Genomic DNA, 18,206 nt, shown 5'->3' on the forward strand with positions numbered 1-18,206 from the left:
CTTAGAACAGCTATTCTGCTCTCAGGTCCTCTCCCTGCAATTTACTCTGGATACTCCGAGCCATCACAACAGTCTACACCAACCATTTTCTTACTCCTACGGTTTTTATTGAGAAAACCCAATAATGGCAAATAAATTCCTTACCATGTTTGTCTTATCCATTTCTGTCTCAATGAAAACATCCAAACATACAACATACATTCTAGCCACATCATTTGTATTTATGTGAAATCCCTTCCCCATGTCTAACAAAAACTAAGTACTTTCAGCCCTAATCACTTTTGTTAACGTGCACCTTTTGCTATATGAATTTTCCAGCAATATCCAAGACCTATGTCTGAAATCTGAAATATCTTTATCAGCTATCTTTTGGGGGGAGGCAGTGTTCAATCAGGCCTATAGATTTGTGTAGGGCTGGCTGTTCTGGAACTCAGTCTGTAGACTAGACTGGCCTCCAACTCACAGAAATCCACCTGCTTCTGCCTCCCCAAAGGCATGTGTCACCACTGACTGGCCCCTATCAGATACCTTTAAAGACTCCTAGTGCACTGTTTGTAAGGAAACTGTGTCTGTGTATACCACCTTAGCAGAAACTACCCTGGTTCATCTTCTTTATATTATTCTAAATGTCTAAGGAACAGACATCAAATGAAAACTACCTTTCTCAATTCAGAAGAAACTTCCAAATGTCCAAGGTTTGAGTCACTTCCCTAGTATATCCATTAGTATATCTATCTGTTCATACAACACATACATACACTCCCCCCACCTACCCACACACAAACTTCTCATACTATAATCCCTTAGTAAATTAAATTGCCCACCCATTTTCCCCAACTTGAAACTTGAAAATAATCATAGATTTCTCCATCTGGCTACTTATACTGGAATCAATACCCAGTTATAATATCTCAGCCACCTAACTTTCAAACCTTACCACTTTTTTCTATCTTCTGTGAGAAAGACCACCTTTACTAAAACCAGACTCTTAAAATTCTCTTCCCTTACTGCCTCTTCCCAAGTCTTACCTCATTTTAATATCTTAAGTATAATTTTACATCCATTTAAACGGCTAAAATGTGCAGTTTAAACTTCTGTAAGCATTGTTAGCCACATGTTTAACCCCTCCATCATCATCTCTAACTTCTTACTATCCAGGCAAGTGGGATTTATAGGTTAATGGAATGACCACTTTCTAGCCTCATGCACTCCCCTATTTCAGCCAAGGCACATCATATGTGTTATGAGATTCCACAACAAGACACAAAACCCTCACAGACACGGACCAGTGTGAAGTATGGTTACAGAAGCTAGGCTTCATATTCACCCATCTGTTCCTATCTATACTTCCCAAAGAAATGCTGGTCATACCAGACTTCTGCAGTGTCAGTCTTTTACCTGTATCTGCAAATTCTGGGAAGGGAAAACAAAAACATGTCTGTTTGAACATGGAGTGTTTCATAAACCAAGAAAGCATAAATGCCCAGCAAACAAGTATATAAAAAACATTAGACCAAAAGACTACTGCCATCGTTAAAACTCTTTGTTCTAATACTCTTTAAATTGTGGTTCACAAGCTAACAATAGGCCATGAAATTCCTCAAGGGGATTGCAATCAGTGCTTTGAAAAACCAAAACTAAATACCTGAAAATAGTGGCACATCACTGTAATCCCAGCACTCAAGGACACTAAGGCAGAAGGGAGGGAATATCATTCACTCATCAGTAGAGATGGAAGATGACTTCTGTGAATAAAGTGCTTGCTACTCCAGCATAAAGACCTGAGTGAGCCCCCAGTGCCCATGTAAACGCCAGGTAGTGACACCTATTTCCAACCCTGGGCAAGTAGATAGAGAAGGATCCCTGAGCCTTGCTGCCCAGCCTATATAGCCTAAACAATGCACTTCATATTCAGTGGGACCCCATCTCAAAAAATTAGGTGAAGTGTGATTACAGAAGATAGCCAACAACAACAACAAAAAAAATCACCCACTGGTCCACACACATACACCAACATACAAACACACACATACACATACAATAAGTTTTACACTGTGACCAAGGTTTCTGGCTCTACATTTAAATGTAGTTCTTAATCCTTGAGGTAAGTGTTGATGGCTCAGACCTGTGACCCTGACCCATAGGAAGCAGGTAGGGTTGTCATAGTTTGAAGTTAGCCTGAGTTATAGCATAAGATTCTGTCATTCACATATGTATATAATCTTGATGCGATAAAACTAAACTAAAAAGCACTACATTTTTCTTCCTCTTTAGGAAAGTATCTTTTGGCTGGATGGTGGTGGACTACTAAGGAAGCAGAAGTAAGCAGATCTCTTAAGTTCTTAGGCCAGCCTGGTCTATAGAGTGCGTTCTACGGCAGCAAGGCAAGGGCTACACAAAGAGAAATCCTGTCTCAAAAAAATAAAAAGAAGTATCTTTTGGACAGGCACAGTGATTCTACCTCAGGATACCAGGACAAGCAGAAGCATCTCAAAAGATTTCAAGCCAGGCGGTGGTGGCCTTTAATCCCAGCACTTGGGAGGCAGAGGTAGGTGGATTTCTGAGTTCGAGGCCAGCCTGGTCTACAAAGTAAGTTCCAGGACAGCCAGGACTTTACAGAGAAACCCTGTCTCAGGGGAAAAAAAAAAAAAAAGATTTCAAAGGAGTCTGAGCTACTCTGCTATTACAGTGAGTTCCAGGACAGAATGAGACTTTGTCTCAAAACAACAAAAACAGTAATTGAAGAGATGGCTTAGCAGTCAATACTTGTTACTGCTAGGGTTCAATTCCAGGCACCCACATGGTACCTCTTAACTGTCTATAACTCTAGTTCCAAAGGATCAAATACAGAGAAACCCTGTCTTGAAAAATACAAAAACAAAAACCAAGAACAATTTGAATCTGTTTCTCATACTGCTAATAAATACCAACTAGTTTTTAATTATTTAGATACAAAACACTGTGTGGTAGCAAGTACATACATTGCTTTGGTTGATTTTCTTAGAACAAACCCTCACTTCTAATCCAGTCTAGCCTAAAAAACTTGCAGTTTCATGCTCCCAACTCGCAAATGCTGGGATTATAGGTATACCATGCTTAAGAGTGCTCTCATTCTTAGGTTTGCCTCTCTGCTCCCTTATTCTTCTTATAGTACTGGCAGATTTAATCTTTAGGGGGTGATAATAAAAATCTGCTACAAGACTTACGTGATCACCTCCTCTCTGCACTTCTTTCCTTTGTCTTTATCCATTTTATCTGTATGTCCATTAAAATAAAAGTCTACCACTAATGTCCTGTGGTGGAGTTGGCAGTAACTTCTTCACATTTCATGTGTGTACACATTGCACAATATCAAGTGCTGTCCTGGGCTTTAGATTTCTTTTGTCTCATTGTCATTTATGTAGTAATATCACTTTGTAGCCAAGGCTAGACTCTAACTAGAAATAATTAATCTCACCCTCCTGGAGTTTTAGGACTGCAGTTTTCCTAAGCACTGTACAGAGCATTCCCACTTATTCATTACCACAGTCCTATTAACAGTGGGCACACTGGGTAAGGAAGATGAACTCTAAGTTGGTTCAGTTAATAAAGGCAGGGGATTCTCAGTTGTACAAGTCTGACTCCAAAGCCCATTCTCTGTCACCACTCAGCTTTATTGTTCAGTAGGGGTTTGTTTTGTTTTGTTTTTTGAGATTGGCTCTCACTACATATCCTTGGGTGACCTAGAACCTGCTATGTAGACAGACCATGCTAGCTTTAAAATTATCTTCTCAATAAAACTTCGGTTGTTCTTTGAAGTATCTAAAAGACTGTGTTATCTAAGAACAAATTTTATATGTGGAGCTGGAGAAATGGCACAATGGTTAAGAGCACTTACTGCTCTTACAGACAGTCTGGGTACGGTTCCAAGCACACATATGACAGACAGCTCCAGTCTCGGGGATCCACACCCTCTTCTGATCTGAGAGCACCAGGTACACTCATGGTATACACATACAAGCAAAATACTAATATGCAAAATAAATCTAAAAATAAAAAAGTGAAAAAAAAACAAACAAACCAAATTGCTAAGAGGCTTAACTAATAAGTATTCTCTTAGCTCTCCATTATGTCTGTATGTACATGCTCATCACAGCATGCATATGGTGGTCAGTACAAATTTGTAGATTGGCTCTCCTTTTTACTTTTTATTTAGGTTCTACAGGTTGAACTCGAATATACAGGAATGCACAAGTAAGTATTTTTACCCACTCAGCCATCTTAACAGCCCCATTTTATACTCTTTTCAAGAAATGAGCAACAAAAAAATATTAATTAAAATTTCAGAAAGAAACTACTAGCCATCATGTGAAAAAATAGTTATTTGCCAAAAAAAATCATTATTGTATTTTGATTTCTTCATTTTTGTTTTGAGGTAGGAGGGCCTTGCTACATTATAGCTAAGGCTGAGCTCAAACACTCAATCCTCTTGCCATCGCCTCTTAACTGCTGGAATTATAGGTGTACAAAAATGACCATGTCCAACTCACTTTTGTGACATCCTTATACAGTGACCATGCTAATCTTCTATGTATTATTTCAATCTTAGTCTATGTGTGGCCAAAACAAGCACAAAATTAAATGTTTGGTTTATCTTAATCTTTGGTATAAATTGTTTCACTAAAATTTCTCACACTTACAATAGCTTCAAGCAGGTATAGTGCAGCGTGCCTGTAGTCCTAGCTACTAAGGAGGCTTAACTGGAAGGTTGGTTGAACCTTAGAGTTTTCAGACCACCTAGCAACACAATAAGATCCCATCTTTAAAGTTAAAAAAAAAAAAAAAGAAACTGAATGAAGACCACAAAATGAAAACTACTTCCTATTTCTCATTAATTGTTGGATATTATAAACTGGAAAAAATAACATCTGAGGTTTTTTTTTAATTTACCACAATATATTAATTACTTTATACTCCCATTTATGAGGCAATATTTAGCATGTCTACGAACACCACTCTGCATTCATCTTGAAAGTATTTCAAAGTATTTTCTTCAAGAAGGGGTAGAAACTAAATGCCAAAGGGCATTAGCCCTCTTCTCTTTCTCAATCGATCATCAATTCACTCATCACTAGCACCTGATGGGGAAAAGAACCCGTACTTAACTGTCACTGTCAACCAGACAATCTACTTGAGGGCCTATCACTTAATTTATAAGGCTTTGAGAAATTTAAGGTGTGGGGCAAAGTGTTCCGCTGTATTTCACCAGTCAGCACAGCACCACCTCCCTAAACCATGAGGTTGGCTGTTCAACCTATCAGATTTTAAAGCAACTCTATTGTACACATTTTGCAACTAAAATAAAAACAAAACAAAAAAATTAAAGCATAATGCCAAGATCTGAGCAAAAACAAACACAACACAACTCCACAGACGGATTCTGAGTAGGACAGTAAGTCATTTCCTTTATACAGTGTTATCTTGAGAAAAATAAAACATATTTTAAAAAAAATGTGTGGCTTGCTCCTGTAATCTCTCACTGGGGAGGCAGGGGCAAAAAAGCTGTAGCAAAACAATCTTTACCAGTTCTCTAGTATACACTAGTATACACTCTTTACCAGTTCTCTAGTATACACTCTTTACCAGTTCTCTAGTATATACTAGTATACACTAACCTAGTAGTAAAATTCATAGTAGACTTCATACACTGTTTCCTTAGTGTCTTTGAAACTGGGGTAGAGAGATTGGTTTGGGACATAAATCCAAGCCAATTCAGTTATCCACACAGTAGGGCTACAGAAGGAAATGTATACCCTACTGAATTGTGTGCTAAGTCCTAAAACTGTTACCCATCTTTACACAGCCTCTTAAGAGTTCTTTAAGTGATTTCCAAGCAGTGACAAAATGTTCACTGAGCAAGGAAGGAAAAAGATCACACTCATCACTGCCATCATTTAAGATCAGCAGATATAATTAATTCAACAAGTATTCAAAAACTTACCTATTAACTTCTGTGAACAATTTTATATATATATATATAAAAAGTTTACAAATAGCTTTTATGGTCTTCTAGGGGAGAAAGAATAGAAGAAAGTTAAGTTTCAGCAGGACAATCAGAGGCAGAAACAATCTTTGAGCATGGTCTTCATGGTGAGTTCTAGGCTGCTAGAGCTACATGAGACTCAAAAAAAGAAAAGAAATACTGAAATGCAAACACTGAAGTACAAAAACAAAGACAGACAGACAGAGAGGAAAGAAGGAAGGGAAGGGAAGGCAGGCTTTATTGTTTCCCATTTCAACAGAAAATGTGAACCTAAATCAAGTCACTGGACTTAACCTGGAAAATTCATAATGTACCTGGGGTCCTCTTAATTCTGCATTGCCACCTAAATCCAAGTTGACAGGGTTTGGTGGCTCAACCTTTAATCCCAAGTACTTGGGAGGCAGAAGCAGACAGCTCTCTATGAGCACAAGGCCAGCTTGGTCTACATTTGAAGTTCCAAGACAGCCAAGCTGGTTGTTACATAGAAAAACTTTGTCTTGAAAACCCCAAAAAGAAAATAAGAAAAAAGGGGTGGGGGGCTCACAAGTTGGGTTAAATACTCATCTGTTTTGTGATACCTCAGAGCTTACCATCTCACAGACTTAGTTTCTTTTTTATAAAGAAAATACATTCAAATATTTGATAGGTATACATACACTACACATTTTATAAGCCTAATGTACTTTTTTAAAAGTTTGTAGAGTCCAGCTGGAGAGATGGTTCAGCAATAAATACACCGGCTGTTCTTCCAGAGGACATGGGTTCAATTCCCAGCACCCACATGGGAGTTTACCCCTGCCTGTAACAGCAGACAACAGTCACAGGAGATGCAGCACTGTCATTCATATATATGCATGTGTGTATTATATGTATATATATAACACACACACAGAGGCAAAACACCAATGTGCATTTAAAATTTTTTTTTAGAATTTTGGCCAGCTTTAGATAAAATCAGGCACAACAACCAACTTTCAGGTTTATAAAACACCCAATGAACATCTTAAAAATCAAAATGCAAGTCTTTAATCAATGATCTTTAATCCCAACACTGCAGGCAGAGGCAGATAGATTTTATTATGAGTCCACATGAGTTCCAGGACAACCAAGGTTACAACCCTGGGGGGAGAAGGGAAAAGATCAAAATAAAGACACCAAGGTTTTTGTTTTTGTTTTTGTTTTGTTTTGTGAGACAGGGTTTCTCTGTGTAGCCCTGGCTGTCCTGGAACTCACTCTGTAGACCAGGCTGACCTGGAACTCAGAAATCCACCTGCCTCTGCCTCCTAAGTGCTGGGATTAAAGGCGTGCACCACCACTGCCCGGCTTGACACTGTAAGTTTTAAATGTAAAATGCTTCCTTACAAGTTGCCTAAAAATGTATTAATATCACGTTTCTGGATCCAAAGAACTACCAAAATGTAATGGCACCCTCATGATAAATTTCGCCCAGCCCTGACAAAAAAAAACTAGGAAGGTATAATTTAAATTATACACCTGTTGGTCTTGGTGGCACACACCTTTAATCCCACCATGGGGAAGGGAGGCAGAGGCAATCATTTCTCTCTAGATTGTAGGCCAGTCAGGGTTATGTAGTGATACCCTGTATCAAATTAAAAAAAAAAAAAAGAAAAGAAAAGAAAGGAAAAGAAACAAGCAGGTCCTTGTGACACAGGCCTTTAACCCCAGCAAACAGGAGGCAGAAGCAGGCGGCTCTGTGAGCTTAAGGCCAGTCTTATCAACATGGAGAGTTCTAGGATAGTCAGAGCTACAAAAATCCTGTCTCAAAACAAAATAAAACCGACCTAACAGTATATAAATTTTAAAAGAGGAAAAATTTAACCGTCACTACAATGTTAAGAGAAGAAAAGTTACTAATATTACTATAACCCTTACTACTAAGAATAAACCAATCTCAGTATTGAAATTTTTTTCACATTTAAGACTCTAGAAATTGGTGGTCAGTGGTGGCACCTGCCTTTAAACCCAGCACTTGGGAGGTAGAGGCTGGTGATGTGAATTCCAGGACATCTAGGCCTACACAAAGAAAACCCCAGCCCCACCACTACCACCCAAAGACTCCAGTAATGATATTCAAAGACACCCAAAGCAAGTTTTGCCTTTTTTTAACCATGAAAGTTAGCAAAAAGTTATACAATTTAGTAAATTACATAGATCAGATAAATGCAGTAGTCCACCTGAACAGAAATGCATGAACAGACTTTATGACTAAGTCACTCAAAATCAGAACATCCAAAAACTTTTTAAAAGTTTTCCATAATATTTCTTGTTACTGGCTATGTCAAATATGGTAACTTGTGAACATGTTACAGAAGTACACTTATTATGGGGACAGAGGAGGAAACAAAAAATCCAAAGCAAATGTGTCTATAAAATATCTATGCTTATGAATTTCAAAGACATAATTTTTAAAAAATTCTCTAAGACTATGGAAACTTTACAGCTGAATGCTCACATATAACTAAAGTTAGAGCCTTAGGACACTGCAAGACTCATCTTTCCCAACTGTTGCAGGTGAGCAAAACTCATGGTTTGAAATACAGCTGCTAAAAAAGCAGAGTAAAGCACTAGTTCTATCTTATTTTCACGCCTTAATAGAAATATTACTCAGAAACATGGCCCACACGTTCTCTACAACTTGCAGGGTACATTTAACTCCACTATACACTCTCATTGGCAGATGGAGGGATGTGGAGCCTCTTCTCTGAGTTAAAGGGATGCTTGCAGTAAGGAGGAACATCTAGTGGACTGTCAGATGACTAGCCATTCTTCTTCTTCTTTTTCTTCTTCTTCTTCATTATCTTGGCCTCTCAAACAAGTCAGACAGCAAGAGAGGACCAGGTCGGTGATCATCAGAATAACACTAAACTAACAGTAAGCAGGAAAAAGAACAGACAAGGGAGAGCCTCCCTTCAGGTCTCCTAACAAAGGGGCTGACTGGAGAAAAGAATTCCTTGATCTTGTAAACTGGAATTGCAAAGGTCCAAAAAGCAAAACAAAACAAACATACAAGCACAAAACCTCAGGTTCATTTTTAAACTTGTACAATCACTTTAGTTGGAAGTTCATGACTGGGAGTCTTTCAACTTATTATCTCCATTTCTAAGGACCTAATTCCAGAAAGGGTTCATCTTTTTTCTTTCCCTTCTATGTAAGAGTGTGACAAACTGCAAAGGAAACGCCTCAGGTCTACACCTCAACACGCAGTTTGAGACATTTTGGTTTCATGGCAAATGGATATAAAATAAACTGCGGTCCATCCTGACTCTTGAGGCAAGGATGGGGAGAGGGGACCTAAGAACAGTATTTTGTTGAACTTTAGTTACACTTAAAACCTTGGATCGCAGACACCACGATTTGTCTTCCGCCCCCATTCCTCAACAGAAAATCTGCCTCACAAGAGCAAAAATCATTAAAGGTGGGAAAGCAGAGGAAAAAAGAATTCATTGTAACAGGGGAGAAAGAGCTGAAATCCCTCATTCACCAGTAACAAAAATAGTAAAAGTGCATAAAAGCCGTCACACACAATTGTACCGGCATTTCCCAAATTAAATTGCATGGAGCCAACAATAAAGGTCCCTGCAGCTCCCACTTCTAACCTCTTAATTCCAGAACACACAACGATCTGACATGACATAGTGTTGCAATGAATGTATCAGAAGGCAAAGAAAATGGTTGGGCTACTGGACGTCTTCGACTAGTCCATTCAAAACCTTTAAAATTAAACACCGGCCGGGGAAATGGGAAGAGATACACAGAAACACCCTGAAATGAAGGTGCAACGAGCAGAAAAGACGAAGGGAACTATGGAAGGCCGGGAGTCCCGAGACTAACCTGTGCCATCGCTGGCGGACGCCGAGAGGGCCGGAGATGAGAGTTTAGGCCGCTTGGCTGAAGGCGGCCCGGGTTCCACCACATTCTCGGCCATTTTTAATTCTTTCGGAGATACAGCGGAGGAAAAAAACGAGAATCCTGAGGAAATCTCTTCTCCGAAACGGGGTCCCCGCCCCGCTCCAAAGGGTGGGCTCCGGAGCTCCGCCGCCACCCAAGAGGGGTGGGGGGAAGTTCCTTTTTCTCTTCGCCTGGTTGCGGTGGCCGGAGAGGGATGCGGACTCAACAGAAATGGTAGGGGCAAGTGCGAGGGGCCGGGCCTAAACCAGGCCGGGAGGAGGGTACAGCAACACTGATCCCACGAGCACGTCCGCTGCAGCGAATTCTCGGGAACTCACAGCTCTACAGACGCAGTCCCCAGCCCGCCACGGCGAGCCCCTGCCCAGCCGAGGTCTCTCGGAGCTCCGCCGCCGCCATCAGCTTCTTCCTCCTCGGCGCTGTCCTCCTCCTTCTCATCGCCACAAGGAGGCGGGGGCGAAAAAGGGGGAGAGGAGGAGGCGACCAGAGACACTCACCTCCTCCCGGTGCCCCCTCCCGGGCCTGCGCCCCCACCCTGAGAGCCGCCCTCCTCCTCCTGCTCCTGCCGCTGCGCTCCGCGCCGCCGCTGCCGCACCGGCCCCTAATGGCCACACTGAGCTCAGCCGAGCCGAGAGCCAGACTGGCGCCGGGGCCGCCTCACATCGCGCAGCGGACAAGCGGAGGCGCAGCAGCGACGACGCCGAGCGTGGAGCTCGCCGGCCCCGAGGGCCAGGGGGGCCGGGCCGGGCCGTCCGCCCGCCCGCCCGCAAGCCCGCGCTGACGCCGAGCCCACCGACGCGGCCTCTCCGCGCGCCGCGCTTCTCCGCCTCCACTCGCAAGCCCGGGGAGGAGAAATCAGTCCGGCCGCCTCCCTGGCCCTCACCCCCCGGCAGCCAGGTGCCTGCCGGGGGCTCGGCTCGGGGGCCGCCTCGGACGGCGGGCAGAGGCGCCGCGGGGCGCGGGCTTATGTAATGGTTCCCCCCCTTAGGCGTCGACGCCGGCCCGGGCTGCGGTGGGGGTGTGTGCGGGCAAGGAGGGGACTGAGGGTCGCCTCAGCCTTTGCGCCCCGGGGCCCCCAACCACTGTCTCGGTCGCCGCCGCTGCTCTCCAGCCAGGTACCCTCCTCACTCCCTGCTCGCGCAGTTCGCACTCAGCCGGGCGTCCCGCTTGCCCCACTCTCTCTCTCCCGGTCCCTCTCCGCTCTCTCCTCCTCCCCCCCACCCCCCCACAGGCTAGCACACAAACAAGATGGCGGCTGTTGTTTCTTGCCTCTGCCGAATCCTCCTTACAGGATAGCGGTAGCAGCGGCGGCGGCCGGAAATGAGCCAAGATGGGGGGGGGGGGGGGGGAAGGCGAGAGGGGGAGGGGCCGAGGAACAGGGAGGCGGGGCGAGGGCGGGGCCGCTGCCTTGCAGCTCACACAATGGGGGAAGCGGCGCCGGGGGCGGTGCCGGCTCCAATCACGGGATCCGCCCAAGGGCCCCAACGCGGTAGGCGCTTCCGCAAACTCCCCCGGCGTCACTCGGTGGCTCCCTTTAAAGGGGAGGTCTCGAAAGAAGTGGGGGGGGGGGGGGTCGGGGTGAACTTAGAACGTATTTTCGGTCGGTGGACAGTTAGGTGCCTGGGCTGGGTCTCTGCGCAGAACGGAGTTGGAGCTCAGGCGCTGCTCTGCGAAAACAAGAAAAACCACGGGCAGAGCTCCCGGGGTTTGCCCTCTCAGGTTTGATCTTTGGAACCCCATTAAATCCGCCAAGCACCTGTGTTTCAGCGTAGAAACACATTCCATCCTCTTCATCGCCTTCTCGAAAGGAGCAGTTCATATCTCAAAGTCATATTGCTAGTCCTTTAAGTTTTCTCTGAAATGTCTGATTCAAGAATGAAAAATTTGGACTACGATATTGTTAGTTAGAATAACTAGGAGGGGGAGGACCACAGCAGTGGGAGGCTGTTTAGGGCTAGACCCTACATACATTTTTACCCATCAGGTGTCCACATCCTTACCAGCTACCACTCTTAAAAAAGAATCCTTGAGAACTACTTTTGTGAACCTACCTGCCTGAAACTTCCAAGGTCTTTTGAAGGTATTTTCCACCCATCTCTAGCAGATGAGCTTAATAAAAGACCACTTTCTGCAGTGCCTTCAATATAAATATGGGAGAGGACAAAAAAATGTTCGGTGCTAAAAAAAAAATTATAACACTAGAAAAATGTGAGGAAATGCTCCTAAATCTAGTGTGTAGGGCAGCCCAATTCGAAGCAGAAAGCAGGGAGCATGCTTTTAGGGTTCTCAAATTACAGGACTTCTCTGTGTTTGGGATCCTCAAATATAGGGAAAGTACCAAGGATCTATGTGACACTGAAGGAAACCTTCAAGACATTACCTATTGTATAGGTAGGTTTGCCTACTATTCCTGTGGCCTTAACAGTTCAGTCACCAGTACTATCAAGAAAATAAATTTTTTTCTCAGATCTATTTTTTAATTACATTTACCTTGTGTGTCTCTGTTGATATGTATAAGTGTGTGAACATATATGCCCATGACCCACATGGGGAGGTCAGAGGATAATCTAGAGGAGTCATTTCATCTTCTGTACCCGTGTTTTGGTTCCAAGGATCCAACCAAAAAGCTCAGACTGAGCAATTGGTTCTACGCTTGCTGAACCCCCTCATCAGGTCATATTTTCTCATATTTCATATCTTAACCTGTTTTGCTAGTGGCCAGACATCCTCCATTTTTGCTGTTTTGACTTCTAAGAGTATAGCTTGAGAATTAGCTGAATGGTGGTGGTGGTGCATGCATTGAATTCCAGCACTGGAGAGTCGGAGGCAGGTGGGACTCTGTGAATTCCAGACCAGCCTGGTATACAGAGCAGGTTTCAGGATTACACAGACAAACCATTTTTCGAAGAAATAGAGAGCTGGTGAGTTGAAGACCAGGTTTCCATCCCCAGGAACTAGGTGGTAGGATGAGAACTGGCTCTGAGACATGACAAGCATCTGAAACTGATGGGAATGATCCTGTGAAGCAACGCTAGCTGGCCACCACAGGAGTCCTGTCTTGTGATCTTCAAACCTAGTTCAGGCAAACTAGTGGGGAGATGCAGCACTGAGAATTGAAGCCATGGTTTGGCTTAGAGAGACAGGTTCATTTTTACTTTGAGACAATGTCTCATTAAATTGCCCAGCTTGTCTTTGGACATGCAATCCACCTGTCTCAGCCCCCTACACGCTGTAATTATAGGTGTAGACCACCACAATGGCTCAGAAAGTACCTCCTTAAAACTGTCAAGAGGATAGCTGGGCAGCGGTGGCGCATGCCTTTAATCCCAGCACTTGGGAGGCAGAGGCAGGCAGGTTTCTGAATTCGAGGCCAGCCTGGTCTATAGAGTGAGTTCCAGGACAGCCAGGGCTACACAGAGATACCCTGTTTCAAAAAAAAGAAAATAAAAACTCAGATATAGGGCTGGGGATGTAGCTCAGTTGTCAGAGTGCTCTCACAGCATGCGTGAGACCCTGGGCTCAACACTCCTGCATCATAACTGGGCGTGGCTTACACACACCTGTAATCCCCGCAAAGGAAAATTGGGGGCACAGACGTTGAGGTGAAGGCAGGCCAAGAACAGGACCTTTACACTAGCCTGTACTACATCAGAATTAGGATCATGCCTTTTGGGAGGAGGAGACAGGAAGATCTTGTAGTTTGAGGCCTGCCTGCTCTACATGACAGGACAGCCAGAACTACATACTACACAGAGAAACCCTATCTCAAAAAAAAAAGGGGGGGATTTCAGGGGCTGGAAAGACCACTCTTTCCAGAAGACTCTAGACTTGATTCCCAGCATTGACATGGCAACTTCCAACCATCTGTAACTCAGTTTTTTAAAAGATTTATTTTTATTTATATGAGTACACTGTAGCTGTCTTCAGACACCAGAAGAATGCGACCGATCCTCCCTTTACAGATGGTTATAAGCCACTGTGTGGTTGCAGGGAATTGAACTCAGGACCTCTAGTAGAGCAGTAAATGCTCTTAACCACTGAGCCATCTCTCTAGCCCTATAACTCAGTTTGAGGGGACCCTATACCCTCTCCTCCAAAGACCCCAGATGTGGCCCACATACATAGAGGTAGAGAAACCACTCCTGACATGGGATTATATCTAATGCAATCACGGGAAATTTAATCAGTCATAGGCTTAGCTGTATAGATTGTGGTAGTCAGGGTGGGACGTGCCTTTAATCTCAATACTCCAGAAATGGAGGCAGTCAGGTATCTGGGAGTTCAGGGCCAGCCTGATCTACTCAAAGTTCCAGGAAAGCCAAGGCTACATAGAGACACCCAAAAGAGAAAAAGACTGATCACTGGGTTGGGGATATAGCTTGGTGGTAGAGTAGATGGCTTAGGTGAATTTTAGAATCTATCCTCAGCACTGGAAAAAAAAAAGGAGGAAAACATTTATGCAAAAGAAGTTGTCTGTTGTCATTTGGGGGACCAAGCAGGTAAGAACTGGGACACTGAAACCAAAAAGAACCAGGCTGAAAGTCGGATCTTATCAGCTAGTAGCTTCAAGATTTGGAGCGCCTAATCTCCTGTAAGGTGGGTTTCATCATCAGGCGACTTTATTCCATGTCTTAGAGGCAGAACATAGAGTTAGTTTGCACAAAGCCTTGGGCTCCACCTGTATTACAGGGTAGAGGAAGAGTAGTGGCATAGAAACCGCTCACTATACCTTTACCACCTTATACCATCCTATGGAGTCCAGAAGGAATGGAGGCAGGGGATACTCAAGTCGAAGAGCAGCCTAGATGATAGACTCCAAACTCTGAATAGGAAAGCAGTGAAAAGGTAAGGATTGTATATAAGTCAAAGGAGGCACTAGTGCCCCAGGGAGATGGCCCAATGGGAAAAGTGGTTGCCACACAAACACGAGGCCCAAGCTTTGACCCCCCATCACCCATATTAAAACAAAACTTCCAAGAAAGGGACCCATATATCTGTAACACTACCACTGAGGAGGGCAGAAAGGGACCCACATATCTGTAACACTACCACTGAGGAGGACAGAGACCCAAAAGGAACCCCAGAGTTTGTTCACTACGCAGCCGACTGTGCAGATAGGTGAGCTCCAAGTTTAATGAGACCCTGTCTCAAAAAGTAAGGTGGTAGACAGAGAAACCCGGTCTTTGAAAAGTCTAACAAAATAATAATGAGGTGCACAGGTATAGGGGAAGACATCCAACACAACTCTGGCCTCTACATGCATGTCCACATGATCAGATACATATGCACATGTGACACCAGCTACTGGAAGGGTGAAAAATGAAACAGTATGAGTGTGTTAACACTGAAACCTCTTCATGAACCTTCCCAAGTGCCCCATGATTGCCATAGATTCAAACCCTAGACAGAAGAGGGAACACAATCTCCTCCGATGTGCTCACATCAGTTATACTTGGCCAAGATGTCACCACATGAGTCACAGGCATGGGGTCATCTCATTTCTGTCCAGCCCTTCTGCCCCCTTTACTTTCTTTCCCTTTCTTTCTTTCTTTCTTTCTTTCTTTCTTTCTTTCTTTCTTCCTTCCTTCCTTCCTTCCTTCCTTTCTTTCTTCCTTTCTTTCCCTCTCTCTCTCTCATTCTTTCTTCCTTTGTTTTTATTTCTTCCTTTCTTTGTTCTTTCTTCCTTTCCTTCTTTCCTTTTTCCTTCCTTCCTTTTCTTTTCTTTTCTTTTCTTTTCTTTTCTTTTCTCTTCTCTTCTCTTCTTTTCTTTTCTCTCTCTCTCTCTCTCTCTCTCTCTCTCTCTCTCTCTCTCTCTCTTTCTTAGGCTTATTGAGTCTGAGCTTCTTCTCTCTGTAGCCCTGGCAATCCTGGAACTCAATATGTAGACCAGGTTGGCCTAGAACTCACAGAGACCAGCCTGCCTCTACTTCTGAATGTCTGAATTAGAGATGTGTGACACCACCACCTGGCTTTACTTCTATAGTCTTAATAAACCTCCTCTGGAAAGAAATTGGTCAATTCAGAGGAAATTGCTACTTAAGGATATCTGGATTAGTAAATTCCCAGGAGCACTAGAAAGAACAGCCCTTGATAGGGCATAGGAAGAGAGACTATGGAGAGTTCTTATCAGATATGGAATGTCGTTTTGGGAAAATAAAATGCCGATGATGGTACCAATCCATGTAAGAGCACTGAAATAAGAATTTTAAAACCGAAGCTGAGGATGGCAGCACATACCTGTAAACCCCAGCGCTAAGGAGGCAGAGGCAAAGGATTCAAAGTCTGCAAGGACAAAGCCAGCCTAGGAAACATACAGCTGTCTTTACAACAAGGATTTTTACAGAGCAGTGGTAGCCCACACTTTTAATGCCAAAGCCAGGTAGATCTCTGAGTTCAAGGCCAGCCTGGTCTATGTAGTAAGCCACACCTGTTATGAGAGAAAACCTGTCTCAAAAAACCTAAATAACATTTAAAGTAAGGCGTGTTGGTGACACTCACTTTAATCCCAGCACTTGAGAGGCAGAGGTAATCAAATCTCTATAAGTTCGAATCCAGCTTCGAACAAAGTTCCAGGACAGCCAGGACTACAAGGAGAAAAACCTATCTGCAAAAACAAAAACAATAACCAGAAAAAAAATAATAATAACCAGAAAAAAAAAACAATAACCAGGAGGAAAGAGAGGAAAAGAGGCAAAAAAAATTTTTTTGTACATAAACACACACATATACAGTAGACATTCTGTATAATTACGAGACTGAAGAGATGGCTCAGCACTCAAGAGCACTTGCTGCTCTGGGAGAACCTGGGTTTGATTTCCAGCACACACCCCCACACGAGCCCTCACAACCCTTTGTAAATGCAGTTCTAAAGAATTCAAAACCTTCTTTTGGCCTCCAGCCTCTGAGGGTATCAGGAACAACATATGTGGTGGTACACAAACACACACGCGGTCAGAATGCCCATAAACACAAAATTTTTAAAAAAAGAAAGAGCCAGGCAGTGGCAAATGGCTTTAATCCCAGTACTTGGGAGGCAGAGGCAGGAATTTTTTTTTTTTTGAGTTCAAGGACAGCCAGGGATACCCAGAGAAACTCTGTCTCAAAAAAAAAAAAAACAGAAAGTGAGGAAGAAAGAAAGAAAGAGAAAGGAGAGAAAGGAAGAAAGAGAGAGAAAGAGGGAAAGAAAGAGAAAGAAAGAGAGAGAGAGAGAGAGAGAGAAAGAAAGAAAGAAAGAAAGAAAGAAAGAAAGAAAGAAAGAAAGGAAGGAAGGAAGAGGCAAGAAGCCAGGCATGGTGGCGCACGCCTTTAATCCCAGCACTCGGGAAGCAGAGGCAGGCAGATTTCTGAGTTCGAGGCCATCCTGGTCTACAAAGTGAGTTCCAGGACAGCCAGGGCTGCACAGAGAAACCCTGTCTCAGAAAAAAAAAAAAAAAGAAAGAAAGAAAGAAAGAAAGAAAGAAAGAAAGAGAAAAGAAAAGAAAGAAAGAGGCATAATAGCATACACCTTTATTCCCAGCTGTTGAGAGGCAGAAGCAGACAGATCTTTGTGAGTTCAAGTCCAGCCTGGACTACATAGTGATTTCAAGGACACTCAAGGCCACAAAGGGAAACCTGGCTTCAAAAAAAAAAATTATTAATAGTGGGTCTAGGGCTGGAGAGATGGCTCACTGGTTAAGAGCATTAACTGCTCTTCTAAGGGTCCTGAGTTCAAATCCCAGCAACCACATGATGGCTCACTACCATCTGTAAAGAGACCTGATGTCCTCTTCTGGTGTGTCTGAAGACAGCTCTAATATACTTACCTATAATAATAATAAATAAATCTTTGGGCTGGAGCTAGCAGAGGTCCTGAGTTCAATTCCCACTAACCACATGAAGGCTCACAACCATCTGTACAGCTACAGTATACTCATATACATAAAATAAATGAATAAATCTTTAAAAATAATAAATACATCTTAAAAAAAATAAAAACAAACCAGTGGATGGAGTAAGATGGCTCAGTGGATGCAATGCCTACTGCACAGGCATGGGAAGCGGGGTTTGGACCCTTCGTATCCACAAGGAAACCCAGGTGGCACAAACACCTCCTATCTGTAACCCCAGAGCCTGGAGGGAGAGGAAGGAGGGTTGCTGGCCAACCAGTCTAGCCAATAGGTGGACCCTACATCCAGTGAGAGCCTGTCTTGAAAAAAATAGGACGGAAAGTGAAAGAGAAAAACAGCCAACATCAACCCTTGGCCTACACACACGCCCC

General features: G+C 43.4%; 1 protein-coding gene and 1 non-coding gene across 3 annotated transcripts in view; both read right to left on the bottom strand.

Annotated features, from left to right (window-relative positions):
- The window catches only part of Ep300 (EP300 lysine acetyltransferase), a 70,216-nt gene extending 60,018 nt beyond the window's left edge, over nt 1-10,198 (bottom strand). For both annotated transcript variants that reach the window (XM_085831710.1, XM_085831709.1), the window contains exon 1: nt 9,875-10,198. In XM_085831710.1, coding sequence (XP_085687836.1) covers nt 9,875-9,968 — 94 coding nt within the window. In that variant the 5' untranslated portion in view covers nt 9,969-10,198. The remainder of the gene's footprint in view (nt 1-9,874) is intronic.
- Nucleotides 4,506-4,612, bottom strand: LOC115029539 (U6 spliceosomal RNA). The gene has a single exon (XR_003835098.2). It is a non-coding gene; the product is annotated as a U6 spliceosomal RNA (small nuclear RNA).
- Nucleotides 10,199-18,206: the final 8,008 nt, after the last annotated feature.

The sequence above is a fragment of the Mus caroli genome, unplaced genomic scaffold (assembly GCF_978045245.1).
Source record: "Mus caroli unplaced genomic scaffold, Mus_caroli_1 scaffold_16, whole genome shotgun sequence".
Lineage (NCBI taxonomy): Eukaryota > Metazoa > Chordata > Mammalia > Rodentia > Muridae > Mus > Mus caroli.